We start from the raw sequence: 18223 nt of genomic DNA, 5'->3' as shown, positions 1-18223 counted from the left end.
TAAGAATAGTTCGTTTTGTCGGTGTACAATAGTTTTAAAATCACAGTTCAATGTTGGATTCAGCCTATTGGTAGCTTTCTGAATTACAATGCAAAGACTATGTTGAATGTCATTGCAGGTATTTTTCTAATGTATCCTTAGGCAGTTTCTTATAGTCTCAGAAATAGCATTTCTAATGGGCTGGTGGACGTTTTCCAGATCTCAAAGAATTATCGTTTGATTAGTTAAGTTTGTAGTCTATACATTCTAAGGAGATCCTTTGTGTATGAAGTTCAGCATAATTAACCAGTTAGCTCAAACCTTAACTCTTGAAAAGCGTGTCTTCTTTATTCAATAAACACTGATAGAATTCTTGACATGGGATGTAAAGATGAATAAGAGCTTGTGCAGTGCAGATAACACTTCACTGTAATACGCTGATTTGTTATCAAATAGAATACAATGGGCTTAAATTCTGCAGTAGACGGATGCACATGACCCTTAGGCTGTATTGAAGCCTAAGGCAGTGTACAAAACAGCGATTACTTGCAACATTTCTTACTGAGAAAAGAATGTACTTTTTTTTTTAAGATTTTTTATTTTATTTATTTACTTGAGAGAGAGAATGAGAGAGAGAGACAGACCACATGAGAGGGGGGAGGGTCAGAGGGAGACGCAGACTCCCTGGTGAGCAGGGAGCCTGATGCAGGACTCGATCCAGGGACTCCAGGATCATGACCTGAGCTGAAGGCAGTCGCTTAACCAACTGAGCCACCCAGGCGCCCAAAAAGAATGTACTTTTTATTTAATATTTGGTGGTTGAGGAAAAGATACAACCCACCGCCTCTCTTCCTTGATTACTCAGGTTTTCTGTCACATGGACGCGTAGTTTGCTTACTTTTAGCATGTAAATCTGGAGGAAATAGTCTAACTTTGTATCGAAGTAGAAGAAATTTAGAAATGACTTCTATAGCTAACATGAGAAGACGAACAAAAATCACACTAACGGAAACTTGTCTTGACACGACAAAAAAGACGTCACTTGGGATAACCATAACGTCAACACTATGGCGTCACGCCTATAAGTGGAGGCGGTAAAGTGTTAAGGTCAGCACAGGCCTCCATGTTTCAGGAGGCAGCGCAAAACCTGGGCGAGTTTTCAGGTGGTGCCACTGACCCCCTCCGGGCTCAGAAGACAGGACAGACAAGGATAGCCGTTAGGAACTGCGTTCGCGTCATGCCTAAGAGCGGACGCACAAAGATACGTCTCCAAGCACTCCCCCGAGGCCCCGCCCACTCCTCGTCCTAGAGCCCGCTGGGGGCCCCCGAGGGGCGTGGCCAAGGGTGAGGCGAGGAGAACGCGCAAGCGCACTCAGAACCCAGTCAATTAGCCAACTATTAATCTCGCGAGGGTTGAAAGTCGGTGGCGTAGGTAGTTGTCCTGGATGCTGGCGAGATAGATGATTTCTCCCAGAGGAAGAAAAGGAGGCGGCGAAGCTAGTTCCCGGCGTCGGTCTCTCTTTCGCTTACCTTTCTCCTAACTCCAACCCTCCGCCCTCCCGTAAATCAACCCGCCTTCCCTGACCTCGGTGACCCAGGTGGCCCCGCCCACTCCCGTCGACGTGATTCCCGCCGTGAGGTAAGCGCCGGTCGAATCCTGAGCCCCGCGGAAGAGGAGGCAGACGAAAGGGGGAGGCTGGTGGGCCCGGCTCAGGCTCGTAGCGGAGCCGCAGCGCAGGGGGCCATTCGGGTGGTCATCTCGCTCCTCCGTCAGCTCGTGGCGACGTAGCCACCCAGGCCTAGGCCTCCTCATCTCTGCCGAGCCGGGCCTCAGGCAGCAGCGGGTGACGCAGACGGAACATCATGTCGTCCGCGGCCGAGCCTCCGCCACCCCCGCCTCCCGAGAGCGCGCCTTCCAAGCCCGCAGCCTCGGCCGCCGGCAGCGTGAGCAACAGCAGCAACAAAGGCGGCCCGGAGGGCGTCGCGGCCCAGGCGGCTTCCTCTGCGGCTAGCTCCGGCCCCGCGGACTCCGAGATGGAGGTGAGGGTGGCTTGTGGCGCGGGGAAGAGGGCGCAGTGGGGAGGAGGATCTGGTTTCCTCGGCCGGATTTTAGTGATCAGACGCAGAGCCATACTCCACCCCTTCTGCATCCAAACTCGGCCTCAGACCCTTAGGATCCGAAATGATTCACACTTGCGCCCTTGTGCTTAACCTACCCACGCCGACTCCGATGGATTTCTGGCACTTCACATTTGCATTATTTGTCTTTTTAGCGAGCCTTGCCAAATCCTCCAACGCTATTATTAAACAGATGTTATTGATTACTGAGGCCGAGAGGAACCTATCCTGTTATGTGTGTGGGGTTTTTTTTTTTTTTTTTCGGTAGATTCCCATAATGCCCTCACCCATCTCCTGTTGTAGCTTTTAGTTTCCACTAAACTTGCGGGAAGGAAGAGGGAGATGCCACTTGGTAGTGAGGGAAGGATGCGTGGGGTGGGGAAGGCATTTAAAAGCAGCGCATCCGAGGACTCAGGCCTCCTTTTCTTCATCCCGGTCCTTGCGGGGGCGGTATCTGTTCTGGGCAGAAACAATGGCTAGAGCTGGATGGCCGAGTGCGCAGTGGGGATAAGCGGGGCGCAGCTGCTCCTGTGAAGGGAGAGGAGGCTCCTCCCAGGCACTGTTCCTTAGGGAGGTAAGCGACCAGGGCAGCAGCAGCTGTCTTGGACTTCCATCTAATTTGGGTAGGGGGATGAATGAGTGAGTGGATGAATTAGTGAGTCTGGGGCGGTTGGCTTTCAGGCCAGCGCAATTCCTCTTTTTGGGCCTTGAAGGCCTTTTTTTTTTTTTGAAAATTGGTACTGTTCGCTTGCCGAGACTGCCTTCAAGGGCTGGGGTTGGCCCGGGGATGGTGACAGTGCTGCGGGGGTGGAAAGTTTGGGGAGCTGCCAGGCGGGTCTCTTGGGTGTGCTCCAGGACTTTGAGAGGTCTGGGAACAAAGTGATTGCTCCTTCCAAATTTTATTCTTGGCCTTCGATCTGTTTTGAGATATTTTATAGTCGCAGCCCAAGGATTTCTGGGATTTTTTCATCCTTAGAAGGAGTGAAGGTAATATTGCTCTAAAAAAGGATCCTTGATGCAGAATTAACACAATAAGTAAATGGAAGTGCAGTTTAACATTGAAGGGTTTGGCGCACCAAAGTTTTACTTGGGCACCAAAGGTCTAATCTAGCGTCAATTAACATTATGTTAGTAGTTTATAAGAGAACTTTTTGGTGAGGGTAGGTTTTAGTGCAATAGGACATTGATATTCTGTACTTTTAAGTGATTTGATTTTTGTTTCAGGTTCTTATCTAGTGTTGCTTATTTTTCTTAAGGTTTTAAATGGTTCTTTGGATTACCAGAGCTGTTTAACTTGGATTCATGCTCCACGGTTTAAGGGGGTTTGAAAATCTGACACTGAAAGCAATTGGGTGTAAATGGACAATTCTCTGCAAAATGCTGTCCATAGTTTTCATCAGCTTCTCAAAAGGGTCTGTCATTCAAATTTTGGAATAGCAACCATTGTCTTACTGCAGATGTTATTTAAATATCAGAAAGAGTAAAGCCTAAACTGGTTTTTAAATTTAAGTGGAATTAAAGTTTAAGTGTGGATATTGATGTGATAATGAGTACCCAATGAAGTCTGGGCCATATTTATTTGCCAGATGAAGAAATTGAGTCTTCTGATAAGTAGAATCTGTGATAGAACCCAGGTCTGGCTCTGAAACTGACCCATTTCCCACAAACCTTACCCTGTCATATACTTTTTAAGAAGGATGTTTGACAATTTTATCTCTTGAAGAATGACGTAGTTATTTTTACCTTTTCGGTATAGGAACATGAGTAATCTTTTATCATTTTCTTCACTGACTAGTTTTAGTCTTGATGTTTTTCTCTTCATGTAATAGTTGATTAAAAAAATTTTTTTTTGAAGATTTTATTTATTTATTTGACACAGAGAGAGAGTGAGCGAGCACAAGCAGGGGCAGCAGCATGCAGAGGGAGAGGGAGAGGGAGAAGCAGGCTGTCCGCTGAGCAGGGAGCCCAACATGGGGCTGGATCCCAGGACCCTGGGATCAAGAACTGAGCCGAAGGCAGATGCTTAGCTGACTGAGCCACCGAGGCGCCCCTAAAAAATTTTTTTTAAAGTTAAAAAAAAAAAATTTTTTTTAAGTAAATGTACATTATCTTTTTCTTAAATGAATTGGGAAATCATTGAGGTTCACTGATAAATACTAGGTTTGGGCATATATGTGTAATATGTTTGGCAATCTTAAATGCCTTTTTCTTGTTTGAAAGTAGAATTTAAGTTGGGTATTTTTCAAAATTAGAAAATAAATGAAAGCTTGCATTCACAAATTGTTTCTGACAAGGTGGACCTTCCCAGAAATATTAGCTAGCTTTCCTATGTATTCAGTTAAATTTTCATTTTTGCTTGGTGTACTGGTAAGTCAGGGGAGTAATTTCATTTTTTGTTTATTATGATTTTTTTTGGCAACGTGGATGGAACCTGTCTTTTTGTCTTTCACTGTTGATTAGACTAATAGGTAGGTATACATATGTCAACAGAGTAGACTGATAGGCACACTGTATACCAAATAATCATGTGATCTTAGTCCTGGAGTCCAAATCCTTTTTTTTTTTTTTTTTTTTAACTATGAAAGAAATAATGACTACTGTTGTTTATTATGGTATATTTTGACCTTTTATGATACCTAGTACCATTTTGTGAAGTAGGCTAGTAAGTGGCTTTATCATTTTTATTCGAGGACACCAGAGATTTGCGATGATCTTTAGAGGTAACACAGATGCCTAAAGATCTTAGCAGTGAAGTTAGATTAGAATTTAGGTAATTTGACCTCTTAATTCTGGTACTATACCAGCTCCAGTCCCCCAATTTTTTAATCACAGGTAACTTTATTATAGTACATACTGCCAAGCGCGGATTTGTACATTGTTGATGAAAATTATACTTTTACCTATTGTTCTTTAGTTGTTTTTTTGATGGATGAGTAGAACTTTGCAGAGTAGTTGTTGCTGTTTGTGGCATTTTGAATGTCAGGTCGAATACATTTGCAAGAAAGGATATTTATTACTAATTTGTAGTTAAGGAGTATTCGAGTTAGGATGCATGATAAATTTTTTGTATTTTCCCAGAAGATGGGAATCAGGGTGGCTAATGATGGTAATTTCTAGGTGTGTTTGTATAGAAGTACAGTAGATAACTGCAGTTTTATGATTAAAAGGGAACATGATTTCTTCACATTATATACTATTTAATTTGGTTTCATAATAGTTATTGAATAGAAAAAGAAACCGATTTGTTGAAAGTTATTCTAGCATGATGTAGATAATAGTCTTGTGTTTTAATCTTGGCCAATAGCCATGCAGTTTACATATTTGGGTTAAATAGGTTGTTACCATCATGGCATTTAATTTCATCAAGATACCCTGTCAGGTTAGATTATAGCCATTTAAGTATCTAGCAAGTTTGGGATAGAAAGCATTACTTAGAATGTGTTTTGAGCAGAAATTAGTTTAATAATGGTGTGTTAACTGTTTTTGAAGAACAATCCATGATTTTTCCCTCCTACCAGGAAGTATTTGATGATGCATCTCCTGGAAAGCAAAAAGAAATTCAAGAACCAGATCCTACCTATGAAGAAAAAATGGTATGCTCTAGTATATGAATAGAGTCTATAATAACTTTTAATTAGGTGATTGAATGGACCAAAATTCTGCATTAAATTTTTATAACTGAGGCACAGATATCCAGTTGAAATATGTGTAACATGGGATATTATAATTTTGTTACTTGCCTATGTAAAGCAAATATAGAAATATTACATGAACACACATAATAGTATTATGTAAATATATGGGATATGTTACTTCCCTTTATTTTAAGATTTAGTGTCAGGGAGTGAGGAGAGTAAAAGAGCAGAGTAGTAGTTATTCAAGGTGTATTCTGCATCTGTCATTCTATTGTGTACGAAGACAATAATATATGCTCCTTGCCCACAACTTTTTTATAATATGGTGAGATCTTTACAAAAAGAGCACATGATGTTATTATACTTGAATCCTCGAGGACCCAGCTCACATTTCATACCTCAGAAAACTTTTTTAGCATGACTTAACCATAACCTACAAAGAACTTTAAACTTAAATTGAGATTCAGTAATAATAATGGCTAATAGCAAGTGCTTACTATGTACTAGGCCTTTTTCTGAGTGCTTTATGTGGATTAAACTCATTTAATTGTACTGAAATCTTAAAAAGTTAAAATAACATGTTAAATAGTAATACCACTATGCACTATAACACAGTGTGCTCTCTAAGAGTAAAAACAGTGTCTTAATCTGTCTTCAACACCTAGATCAATATCTGGTACGTAATATATTTTAACAAATATTTTTTTGAAACTTACTTTCTCTTCAACCTTTGATCTTCTCTTCAAGATCAGTAAATATTTTCGAATCTCTTACATAGCTTCAAAATCCTAAAAACATACGCATTTTTTGAACACGTGTATATGTATATGCATACATAATGTGCATGATAAACAGTAGTATGTAAAATATAAATGACATTGTTTTTATTTTTATTTTAATTCCAGTATAATTAACATACAGTGTTATATTAGCTTCAGGTGTACAATACAGTTATTCACTAATTCTGTACATTACTTAGTGTTTAGCACCTATTTCACCCCCCCTCTGGTAACCACTAGTTCTCTATATTTAAGAGTCTGTTTTTTTCTCTTGTTTTGTTTCTTTTTTTAATTTTTTTTTTTTTTTAAGATTTTATTTTTTTATTTGACAGAGTGAGAGAGGGAACACAAGCAGGGGGAGTGGGAGAGGGAGAAGCTGGCTTCCTGCTGAGCAGGGAGCCCAACGCGGGGCTCGATCCCAGGACCCTGGGATCATGACCTGAGCCGAAGGCAGATGTTTAACGACTGAGTCACACTGGCGCCCCTCTCTTGCTTTGTTTCTTAAATTCACATATGAGTGAAGTCATATGGTATTTGTCTTTCTCTGACTGATCTCTTTCTTTCTTTTTTTTTTTTTTTTTAAAGATTTTATTTATTTGACAGAGAGACAGTGAGAGCAGGAACACAAGCCGGGGGGGGGTGGGAGAGGGAGAAGCAGGCTTCCTGGCTAGCAGGGAACCTGATGTGGGGCTCGATCCCAGGACCTTGGGATCATGACCTGAGCTGAAGGCAGACGCTTAACGACTGAGCCACCCAGACGTCCCTGTGACTGAATTATTTCACTTAGCATTATACTTTTTAGATCATCCATGTTGTAAATGGCAAGATTTCATTAAATGACATCTAAGATTTCTATTACATTTTATATATGTGTATATCTCTAATTGTCCCATATCTTTTCTTTGCTGTCAAGCCTAAAGAAAAAGATAAATTTGCCAGCTCTACTTTTCCCATTCATTTCTTCAAACCCTTCACAATTTATGTTCTGTTGTTAACACTGTACTAGTGAATTTAATTTCCAATTTATAGCTTAATTTTACTTTCATTCTTCATCTCACTTGTGTCTGATATTGTCAACCACTCAAAATTTTTACTTGCCTTGAGAGACCTTTTTTTCCCCTAGATGATATCCTATTTACTTGACTATTCCTTTGTCCTCCTTCACATCCTAAACATTTCCTCTCAAACAGTTCGATCCTTATCATTGCTTTTCTTTTTCTTTCTTTTTTTTTAAGATTTTATTTTTAAGTAATCTATACATCCAAGGTAGGGCTCAAATTCAACCCCAAGATCAAGAGTCACATGCTCCACTGCCTGAACCAGCTAGGCAACCCTATCATTGGTTTTCTTTAAACTGAATTCTTCTCAATATTTATCTCTAGCCCAGATGCTTACAGGCATTGTATTATTTTCATTTGTTTGTTGGACATTTAAGTCCCTTTGGTACTTCTTTCTTAGGAATATGCAAAATTGAATTTGTTTTCTCTACCTCACATATCTACTTAGTGTTATCTCAATCAATGACAGTTCCTCTTAATATATACCCAAGCTGTCCATGACGGTACTTCATAATTTAGTAGTCTTGCAAGTTTAACCTCAAAAATAGTTCCTCTTTTTTCCCCATTGCCCTATTCAGTGTTCTTCTATTGCATGGGTTATTTTGTTGGCTTCTATATTTGTTTCCTTTTTAATGATCTGGCCTCTTCCAAATCTCTTCATACATTTCTTCCAAGTTTTTCAGTTTCCTAGTTATTTCCTTTTTCACCAATCATGATCTTGATTACTTTTCTTTTAAAAAAGTTCCCCATCATCTGCTAGTTTCTAACCATAGGTAAGTCTTAGTATCCACTTTTCATTCTTGAACCGAGGATGCTGAATACTACTTGAGAAAACTAAATAATAGTGCTGATTGGTACCAGAATAAATTTATGGTTTTTACTCTCTTAGGCTTTCAGTATTGAACAACAATCCATTTAGCTATTTAAAAACTTAACCAACTCTGGATAAACTTTCTGTTCCATTTCTGCCACCCTTATTTTCAGGCTTCTTCCACAAATAATTACAGGCCTTTCTTCAATTTATTTCCTCTCTGTTTCCAAATATGTATGGCCTGTACCTGCCCTGTGTCATTTCCTTCTGTCTCAGAGAAAGAAACTGGTTTTAAGCTATTGATTTTAATCTTCCATTTGATTTTATAATTTATATCCTTCAGGTTCCTAGTCTTATTCTATTGTTTCTACTTTTTAAGGATCTGTTAGTTTTCTCCCTTCTCTTTAAGATCTCAAATCACTTTTATTTTAATATTCTTATTCTCAACCAAAGTCTTTGCCTGTTTTTCCTTCAACCCTTGCCACAGTTCTACTGAAAGGTTATTTTGTAAATGTTCTGAACTCCTTGGTTCTTTGCAACTAGTTTATAATCCCACTACCACTTGGATGAATGCATGGTGAGAATTTTGAAGTCATTGCCTCTTGTATAGAACTGTGGTGAAATTTATACTTAATTCCTAAAGGCAGTAGTTCAAAACTTGATCGTGTAGAAGGTCTTGGATATTTTTGTTCTGATGGGTCATGAAGCACACTTTGAAAAATCTTAAAACATCTAGAGCCATTAAAGGTTTTTGAAAATTAGAGATGTGTGATAAGATCTAAGAATGGGGGTGGGGGGCCCCCTTCTCTGTTGAAACATCATGTCTTAGGATTTTCCTGGTCATCCCTGTTAAAATTTTAGTGCCATTTCCAGTTCCTTTTACCCTGCTTTATTTTCTGAGCATTTATCATCTTCTGACAATCTCAAATAATCCCTTAGGTTTATTTTTGATATTGGACTATAATGGAAAAAAAAGTGCCTTTTCTGGTAGATACACAAAAGTAGTTGTTGAGTTGAACAGTTATTTAAGAAGATAATGTTTATTGAAAACTTTTGAAAGAAGTGAAGAATACTTCTTGATTTTTGAATACTGCAGAATAGGTTTTACCTTAAAATGTCCAGCTCTGACGTATCTGAATTAATTTCCAGAGCCTATTTATTTTGATTCCAAATAAAATTATAATAATTGAATAGACTTTTTCAGTCCCAACATCTTCTAGTTGCATCTTCTTGGCTTTTTTATTATATGCATTGAGAAATGAAATACTGCAAAATTCACATAAGTATCTTTTAGTTCAGTACTTTAAAATAGTTTGTAATCTTCAAAAACAAAAAACAAGCTTGTCTTCTACAGGAAATTTATCATGGAGAATCATGTTGATTTCAAGGATCTTAAGTTGTTTTGGTTCGTATTCTTCCATTCTCTTAGTGTGATAATAGGGAACATTTCAAAGTGGCAGAGGTTAGATATGAAAGGAAGAAATAGTATTAACTGCATTGGGTTAATGAATATTTCATGAACTTAATAGATTTTTTTTTTTTAAAGATTTTATTTATTTATTTGAGACAGAGAGAATGAGAGAGAGCACATGAGACGGGGGAGGGCCAGAGGGAGAAGCAGAGCCCGATGCGGGACTCGATCCAGGGACTCCAGGATCATGACCTGAGCCGAAGGCAGTCGCTTAACCAACTGAGCCACCCAGGCGCCCGAACTTAATAGATTTTTTTAAAAGATTTTATTATTTATTTGAGAGAGAAAGCACGAGGGGGAGGGAGGGGTAGAAGCAGACTCCCTGCTGAGCAGGGAGCCCGATGTGGGGCTCAGTCCCAGGACCCTGAGATCATGACCTGAGCTGAAGGCAGATGCTTAACCGACTGAGCCACCCAGGCGCCCTCCCCCCACCTTTTTTTTTAAGTAAGCCCTGTGCTGGAACTCCACGACTCTGAGATTGAGAGTCATGTGCTCTACCAACTGAGCCATCCACGTGCCCCTTAATATAAGTGTTTTTTAACCTGATACCTTTTTAAAATTTGGCACAACTGAACTGTTGAATGACCAGTGCATTTTCCCCATTCCTGAATAAATTCACTTGTACTGAATAATGTCATAATTTTTTGACATTTTATGGTCCACTATATTGATGTATAATTGACACATGACAGTTTTAAGTTTAAATCAATGAGTTTTGGCAGATTCATGCAGTCAGCCACCTTACATTCATGATGTAGAACAGTTCTATCATGCCCTGAAAAGTTTGCTCTTGTCTTTATCCCCTTGACACTTCAGATCTGCTTTCTATGACTAGTTATAATTTCATGTAAGTGGAATCATAGTATGTAGTCTTTCTGTGTTTGGCTTCTTGCACTTAGTATTGATGCTTTGCCCTTTTTTTTTTTTTTTTTTTTTGTATAATGCTTTTGAAACTCATCTATGTTGCATGTCTCAGGAATTTGTTCCTTTTTATTGCTGAGTTCACTGTTTAGAGGCATGTTGAAGCTTTGATTTCTGAAGTTGTATTAATCTTCTGATAAAATGTGTCTTAAAATTTATCTGCAGCAAACTGACCGAGCAAATAGATTTGAATATTTATTAAAGCAGACAGAGCTGTTTGCACATTTCATCCAGCCTGCTGCTCAGAAGACTCCAACCTCACCTTTGAAGATGAAACCAGGGCGACCACGAATAAAAAAGGATGAGAAACAAAACTTGCTATCAGTTGGCGAGTGAGTAATAGTTTATATTTCATAGTTGAAACATTTATTTTTGATAATCTTCATTAGAAGCATAAAGGCACTTCATTAAAAAAATTGTTTTAGGGCTGTTATTTATTTGGCGCCAGTTGGCTTGACAGGAAGTAGCCATACATGTATAAATAAGAATAATGTGTAATGCCTTAACTTTTATGGCATTATCCTGTTTATGGAATTGAGATGTTATCCATTCCTTGGAGAGGAAACAAATGCAGAGGTTAAGCAGCCTACTTAACATCCCACAGAAGTAATTCGAATAATCCAGGCTTGAATTTAGGTCTGATTTGGGGTATGCTGTAGGCATAAACCACATACATGCATCGGGGGATTGCTTTTATCTTAAGTCTGTGCTTGTAAATGGAATGTTGTGATGATTTATGCCATAGGAGTTTGTTTAAAATTTTTATTACTTACTTGTCCTACAAATTGAAGTGTCAAGTTGTATGCTGCCCTTAGGTGGTGGTTTAAAACGTATAAAACAACTCTTATATATTCAGTTTATAAATACTTTCTTGGAATTTTTGTGCTGCTTGAGTAATTAAGATGTTTAATTGGTTATAACTAATAGATTTGATATTAATAGCTTTAGGGTAATCTCAGTTCCCTGGAATGACCATGTAATTCCCAAAGTGAGAAATGAAAAATAATCAGTAATTAAATCCATTAGGTTATCTAAAAGAGGAAATTACAAACTGCTCTCAACAATGTTAAATTTACTGTACAGTTTACAGAAACACGGAAGCATGAGCTGTACCTTGAAGGGATTTTCATCAGAAAGCATAAGCATACCTTAATGTTTTTTTTTTTTTTTAAGATTTTATTTATTTGTCGGAGAGAGAGCGAGCACAAGCAGGGGGAGTGGCAGGCAGAGAGAGAAGCAGATTCCCCGCTGAGCAGGGAGCCCCATGTGGACTTGATCCCAGGACCCTGAGATCATGACCTGAGCCAAAGGCAGACGCTTAACCTACTGAGCCACTCAGGTGTCCCATAATACGTTAATCTTATATGGGGTATTCCATTTATCTAATACATCTTACACCTTATCCATTTTGTGTAACCAGAGTGCTTTTGTTTTAATATTTAGGAAACTTCCTAAGAGAGACACTTGCACTTCAGATGTATTTAAATTAATCAGACTTGAGAAGTTTGCAGCTATTTAATTATTTTTATTTATTTTTATTATTTTTTAAAGATTTTATTTATTTATTTGACAGAGAGACACAGCGAGAGAGGAACACAAGCACGGGGAGTGGGAGAGGGAGAAGCAGGCTTCCTGCTGAGCAGGGAGCCCGACGCGGGGCTCGATCCCAGGACCCTGGGATCATGACCTGAGTCGAAGGCAGACGCTTAACGACTGAGCCACCCAGGCGCCCCTGTTTTTATTTTTTATTTAAAACATTTTTAAATTTTTTTGAGAGAGAGTGGAAGCAGGGGAGGGGCAGAGGGAGGGAGAGAGAGAATCTCAAGCAGGCTCCATAACCAGTGCAGAGCCGGATGTGGGGCTCGATCTCAGGACCCTGAGATCATGACCTGAGCCAAAATCAAGAGTCGGCTAAGCCACCCAGGCACCCCTTGCAGCTATTTAAATGGCATCAGGTCTTCTGCTCTGGAAATGCCAAGTACTGTAATGGATATTTTTATGATATAAGTAGTTAGTAGGATTTCATGAAAAGAAACACTTTTATTAAGATTATATAAGATAAAGATATTCGGTAGTAAATATATAATAAATTGCTCAGCTTGGTCTTACTGGTGTTATTGGGGAAAAGGAGTCTTGGTTAACAGATTTTTTCCTCTATCCTTCAAGCCATCTTAAGTGGAAAGTTAGCTTATGCAAAGTAATTAGGGTGATGGTACTATCCTTAAGTATAAGGACATACATGTTTTTCTCTTCCTTCCATCATTTACAGTTATATTCAATGAACCCTCACTTTGAAGTAATAAGCACATTCCAGCCTTTATCTTCAGTTTTATAACCATAATAATCAACCATCTTGATAATCGACTGTGAGATTTTATTTAAAAAAAAAGTTATAAGTTCTTTCCTAGTTTGTGGAGAATAAATGAGAATTGAGGGTACATCTTTATACTAAGTTTCATGTGGTTAGAATGCAGAGAAGTATGAGAAATAACATATTAAGACATTCTAATTTGAAGCATATAAAAGAAGCAAGAATATTCTTGCATATATTTACTGCTTTGGTCTGAGTTTCTGAGGAATGCTTCTTTGAGAAGACTGATTATCCTCTTCCATCAAGCATGTACATTTGGTAGAAATCAAGTTATAAATTAGATTTACTGTTTTCTAATTTAAATGAAAATATTTGTTGAAAGTATGAAGATACAAAATTGGAAGCTTCAGAATTGGAGAGTAAGTACTTTTTACTAACCTGAGCCCTTTAGGGATTAAGAAATAATGGCAATATTAAACCTGCAGAAAATGAGGTTTTAAGGGGATGTATCCCAGCTCTCTTGGGATGTAGAATCTAAACATTTCTAAAAAGCTTTGAGTAATTCTGATAAATCTCTGGCTAAGAGTCATTGCTTAAGCACTAAGTCTTTATTCTGCATATTCTACAGCTTTTGGTGAAAGTTGTAGTTTTTGCTTATTTTAAAACATTCTTAATAGAAGCATGGTTGACACAGAATGTTACATTAGTTTCAGGTGTACAACAGTGATTCCACAGCTCTATACATTATACTATATGCTTTCCACAGTGAAAGTTTTTTTGTTTTTTTTTTTAATTTTTGAGTATAGTTGACGTACAATGTTACAATAGTTTTAGATGTACAGCTTAATGTGATTTTACAAGTTTATACATTATGCTTTGTTCATCGCAAGTATAGCTACCATCTGTTCTATTACATTGCTGTTACAGCATTATTGATTGTATTCCTATGCTCTGCTTTTTATTGCTGTGACTTACTTATTCCATAACTAGAGGCTTGTATCTCCCTCTCCCATTATTCACCCATTTGCCCAGTGCCCCACCCTTCTCCCCTCTGGTAGCCATCAGTTCTCTGTGTTTATAGTTCTGATTTTGCCTTTTTTTTAGATTTCATATATGAGTGAAGTCTTATATTTGTCGTGCTCAGTCTTATTTCACTTAGTATAATACCGTCTAGGTCCACCCGGGTTGTCTCCAATGGCACAGTCTCATCCTTTTGAAAGTTGTAGTTCTTAAGGGTTGCCTAGGTGGTGCAGTGGGTTGAGTGTCCCATTCTTGGGTTTCACCTTAGATTCTTGGGTTTCAGCTCAGGTCGTGAGCTCAGGGTTTTTAGACTGAGCCCGCCCTGCATTGGACTCTGAGCTCAGCGTGGAATCTGCTTAAATTTTTTTTCCTTCTCCCTTTGCCCCTACCCTCTTTGTTCGCTCTCTCAAAAAAAAAAAAGTCGTAGTTTTAAAAATGTGATTTCTGGAGCTATTTTCTGGCAAAAATACTTAAAAAGGTAACTTTAAGTTAGAGATTATGAGATTTTTCTGACTGTAGATCCTTGAAATGAGATTATTCCATTACCTCAGATGTTACTCTGTTTTAACAATTGTATGTATATCTTAGCCATGTAAAACGTTTCAGGTTTAAGTTTACTAATAATTCGTACTGTTTCACTTTTCTAGCCTTAATTTAAATGCCTATTAAAAATTATTGTGGAATCTTGGTCAGCCACTTGACTATAATGTTCAAATAGTAGCTGTTGGTAGTTAAAGCTTAAAGTGCTAATCAGTTGATTTTATCTTGAACTTGACAGCTACCGACATCGTAGAACAGAGCAAGAGGAAGATGAAGAACTATTAACAGAAAGCTCTAAAGCAACCAATGTTTGCACTCGATTTGAAGATTCTCCATCATGTATGTTATATACATTATATTTATAACTATTTGATTTTTTTAAAAAAATCCCCTTTTGAGACATCCTTTGGTTAAAGTTTTGGATTTGTCTTGGCTATAATTTATAAAGGGAATTTTTAGTAATCTTTTGAAATTGATTGTGAAATCAGATTTCTTTTTTGATGGAAATGGTATTAATATCAATTAGTATGATAGTGGTGCTGTATTTCAAAGGGGCATAAAATGCCATTGTGTTTATTGTTGCCTGAATGTATATGTAAAACTAGGAATGGTTTTCCCTTATATTTGCCCCAGATAAGAAAACTTAATATGTAAAAAAATCACTTCATGAAGATTTTTGTTAACTGATGTCGGGATTTTGTATTAGTTTGTTTTAAAATTTTTTCTGAAACATTTGTTATTAATGGTTTTCCAAAAGAAAACCTGGTTAACCCGGTTTTTAAGTTTTACTTCTATATAATCTTGATAGTCTGGTGGCACATTTATCTTTACTGCAGCCTAGTATTTTTTTCTGATCTTCCTCTTTCTTGATAATTGGTTTGTATGATTGTAGTGGTTGTGAACAGCAACAAAAATTTAGAAAGGTCAACATAGGACATATTTGGACTTGTTATTTAATTAACTGTAACTTTAACTCTTAAGTTGAACTTCAGGCAAGACGGTATCTGGTTAGAAATTCAGTAATTTGTTTAAAGTATGTGTCTTGAGATGTTTTTTGGCTATGGAGTACCCAGTTTCCATTTCCTTCATGAAGTTAGAGACTAGAGCCAGATATATGGTACAAAGGGGGAAGGAAATTTGAATTATATGGATTATCTCTTTCTCACATTCCTACATTGTAACTAGTTTTCCCAGTATTGGTTAGTTTTTCGTCTTAAAGCAGTGTTTTTTGAAAGGTGATGGGGTACAGATGTGCATGTTAAAAACGTCTGGTGATTGTGATGGGTATACTTAGTAATTATTCTGGGGTGGGAAAAGTGTAGTAAACCCCAAAAGAGATACTGTCTCTCTTAACAGGACCCTGTTGAAAAGTAACTTAGAAAAGGTAAAGGGAAAACAATCTCTATCCTGTCTTATTTCCCCTTTGTTAGGAGGAAGACTAAATCCCCAGAGAGTGTCTATTTGGGTTATCATGGAAGGTGGAAATACTTGGTTTAGAAACACTTGTGGGGTGCCTGGGTGGCTCAGTCTGTTAAGCGTTTGCTTTTGGCTCAGGTCATGATCCCAGGGTCCTGGGATGGAGCCCCGCATCGGAGTCCCTGCTCAGTGGGCAGTCTGCTTCTCCCTCTCCCTCTGCCCTGCTTGTGCTCTCATTCTCTCTCTCAAATAAGTAAATAAATTAAAATCTTAAAAAGAAACTTGTGATAACATTAAAAAAGGATATAAAGAGGTGAGAGTCTCTAGGACCAGTATATAGGTAACATAGGAACTGAGTGATTGGGGTAGGCACTCTGATGCTTTACAGTCATGGTTTTGTTTTGTTTTGTTTCACTTGGTTATTGTCCCTATCCATTCACTCCTTCTCTGCTTCAGATCACAGAACCTACTTCTAATGACTTAGAAATTGAAAACAGAAAAGTCAGAGTAAACCTATGTAGGTCCAAGTTAAGACTCTTAAGTTTAATCAAATGAAGAAGGAGACGGCCTTTCTGTATTTAAAATGTGCATTGTGTTTTTTCTTTTATTCTTAGATGTAAAGTGGGGTAAACTGAGAGATTATCAGGTGCGAGGATTAAATTGGCTCATTTCTTTGTATGAGAATGGCATCAATGGTATCCTTGCAGATGAAATGGTATGTATTTGGTAGTTTTTTAGAAGGCCATATTTTGTAATTTAAAGTATTTTGTATAATGAAATTTATAAAAGTTAAGATAGTGTAACATAATTTTTGTTGATTACAATCCAGAACTGTTAACAAACTAATCCTCTGTCAAACTTGGTTTAGTTGCATAAGCAGAGTCTATACTTCAGTTGTGAGGAATTATTATTTATGAAAGTATAATAAATTTAAAAGTAATACATTTTGAGAAACGTACTTTTGGTAGACTCTTGTAATACACGGTTTTGGCCATTTACCTTCACTTTTATAAAACACAAATGGGGTTAATTGATTTTTCATTGGTGATTATTTTCTCAAGGGTGGCAGCTTGTACAGTTCTATCTCAAAACATTTATCTCTTGTTTACTACTTAATAGGTATGTAGTGAATGTTTCAAATTTCCATAGAGCTATAGTGCTAAAAACAGTAATTGCTTGAAGAAAGTACGGAGTCAAAAGAAATGGGTCTTAATTGTAGCCCTGCTGTGTATGACTTTGGGAAAGTCACTTAAACTTCTGGGCCTTATGGATATGGTTAGTAGAACCTCTTTATAGACTTGTGAAGATTAAAAAACAGCTAAACTTGAAACATACCAAGTTCTTGCCATTTGTTAGCTATCATAAACACATAGGTTTTCTTTTAAATGTTTTTTATGTGTCAGGAAGTATAAATATGGATGTCTGTTTTGTTTTGATTATCATTGCTTTGTGGTTATTCTTTCAGGGCTTGGGAAAGACTCTTCAAACAATTTCTCTTCTTGGGTACATGAAACACTATAGAAACATTCCTGGTCCTCATATGGTTTTGGTTCCTAAGTCTACATTACACAACTGGATGAGTGAATTCAAGAGATGGGTACCAACACTTAGATCTGTTTGTTTGATAGGAGATAAAGAACAAAGAGTAAGCTTTTTGTGTTTCATTATTAAAAGAATTTGAATTTAGGTTTGGGGGGGATAACTAGAGGAGGGATAAAAGAGGAGGAGTCCAGTAGTAATAAACTTGGTCTTCACAAATATTAGTAATTTATAAATGTAATATTGTCTTGGTGGTGAAGAATCCTACTGGAGAAAGGAGTTGTAGACTGTAGGATGCTAGTATAAGTTTATATAAGAAACAAGTATAGTTTCTTTTACTTTGGAATTGGTTGTATAAAATCAAAGGCTGTGTTCTCATTCTAGAAGCAACATTTTTGTTTTTTTTTTTTAAAGATTTTTTTTTTATTTATTTATTTGAGAGAGAGAGAATGAGAGACAGAGAGCATGAGAGGGAGGAGGGTCAGAGGGAGAAGCAGACTCCCTGCCGAGCAGGGAGCCCGATGTGGGACTCGATCCCGGGACTCCAGGATCATGACCTGAGCCGAAGGCAGTCGCTTAACCAACTGAGCCACCCAGGCGCCCCCATTTTTGTTTTTCTTAAAAG

The 18223-nt window shown here is 37.9% G+C and overlaps 1 protein-coding gene across 3 annotated transcripts in view; it reads left to right on the top strand.

Moving 5' to 3' along the window:
* The first annotated feature begins 1385 nt into the window (after positions 1-1385).
* Positions 1386-18223, top strand: part of SMARCA5 (SNF2 related chromatin remodeling ATPase 5) — a 41201-nt gene continuing 24363 nt past the window's right edge. The window contains exons 1-7 of one of the 3 annotated variants that reach the window (XM_081811831.1): positions 1386-1618; positions 1754-2019; positions 5616-5690; positions 10938-11104; positions 14882-14982; positions 16674-16774; positions 17525-17704. In XM_081811831.1, the coding sequence (XP_081667957.1) occupies positions 1843-2019; positions 5616-5690; positions 10938-11104; positions 14882-14982; positions 16674-16774; positions 17525-17704 (801 nt within the window). In that variant the 5' untranslated portion in view covers positions 1386-1618; positions 1754-1842. Of the gene's footprint in view, positions 2020-5615; positions 5691-10937; positions 11105-14881; positions 14983-16673; positions 16775-17524; positions 17705-18223 lie in introns of all 3 variants that reach the window. The other 2 variants (XM_006734926.3, XM_081811832.1) reach the window with 2 other exon arrangements.

Source organism: Leptonychotes weddellii, chromosome 2 (assembly GCF_054177405.1).
Source record: "Leptonychotes weddellii isolate Sample4059 chromosome 2, ASM5417740v2, whole genome shotgun sequence".
Classification (NCBI taxonomy): domain Eukaryota; kingdom Metazoa; phylum Chordata; class Mammalia; order Carnivora; family Phocidae; genus Leptonychotes; species Leptonychotes weddellii.
Note: the sequence above shows the minus strand (reverse complement) of the source record. Positions and strands in the feature narration are given on the sequence as shown.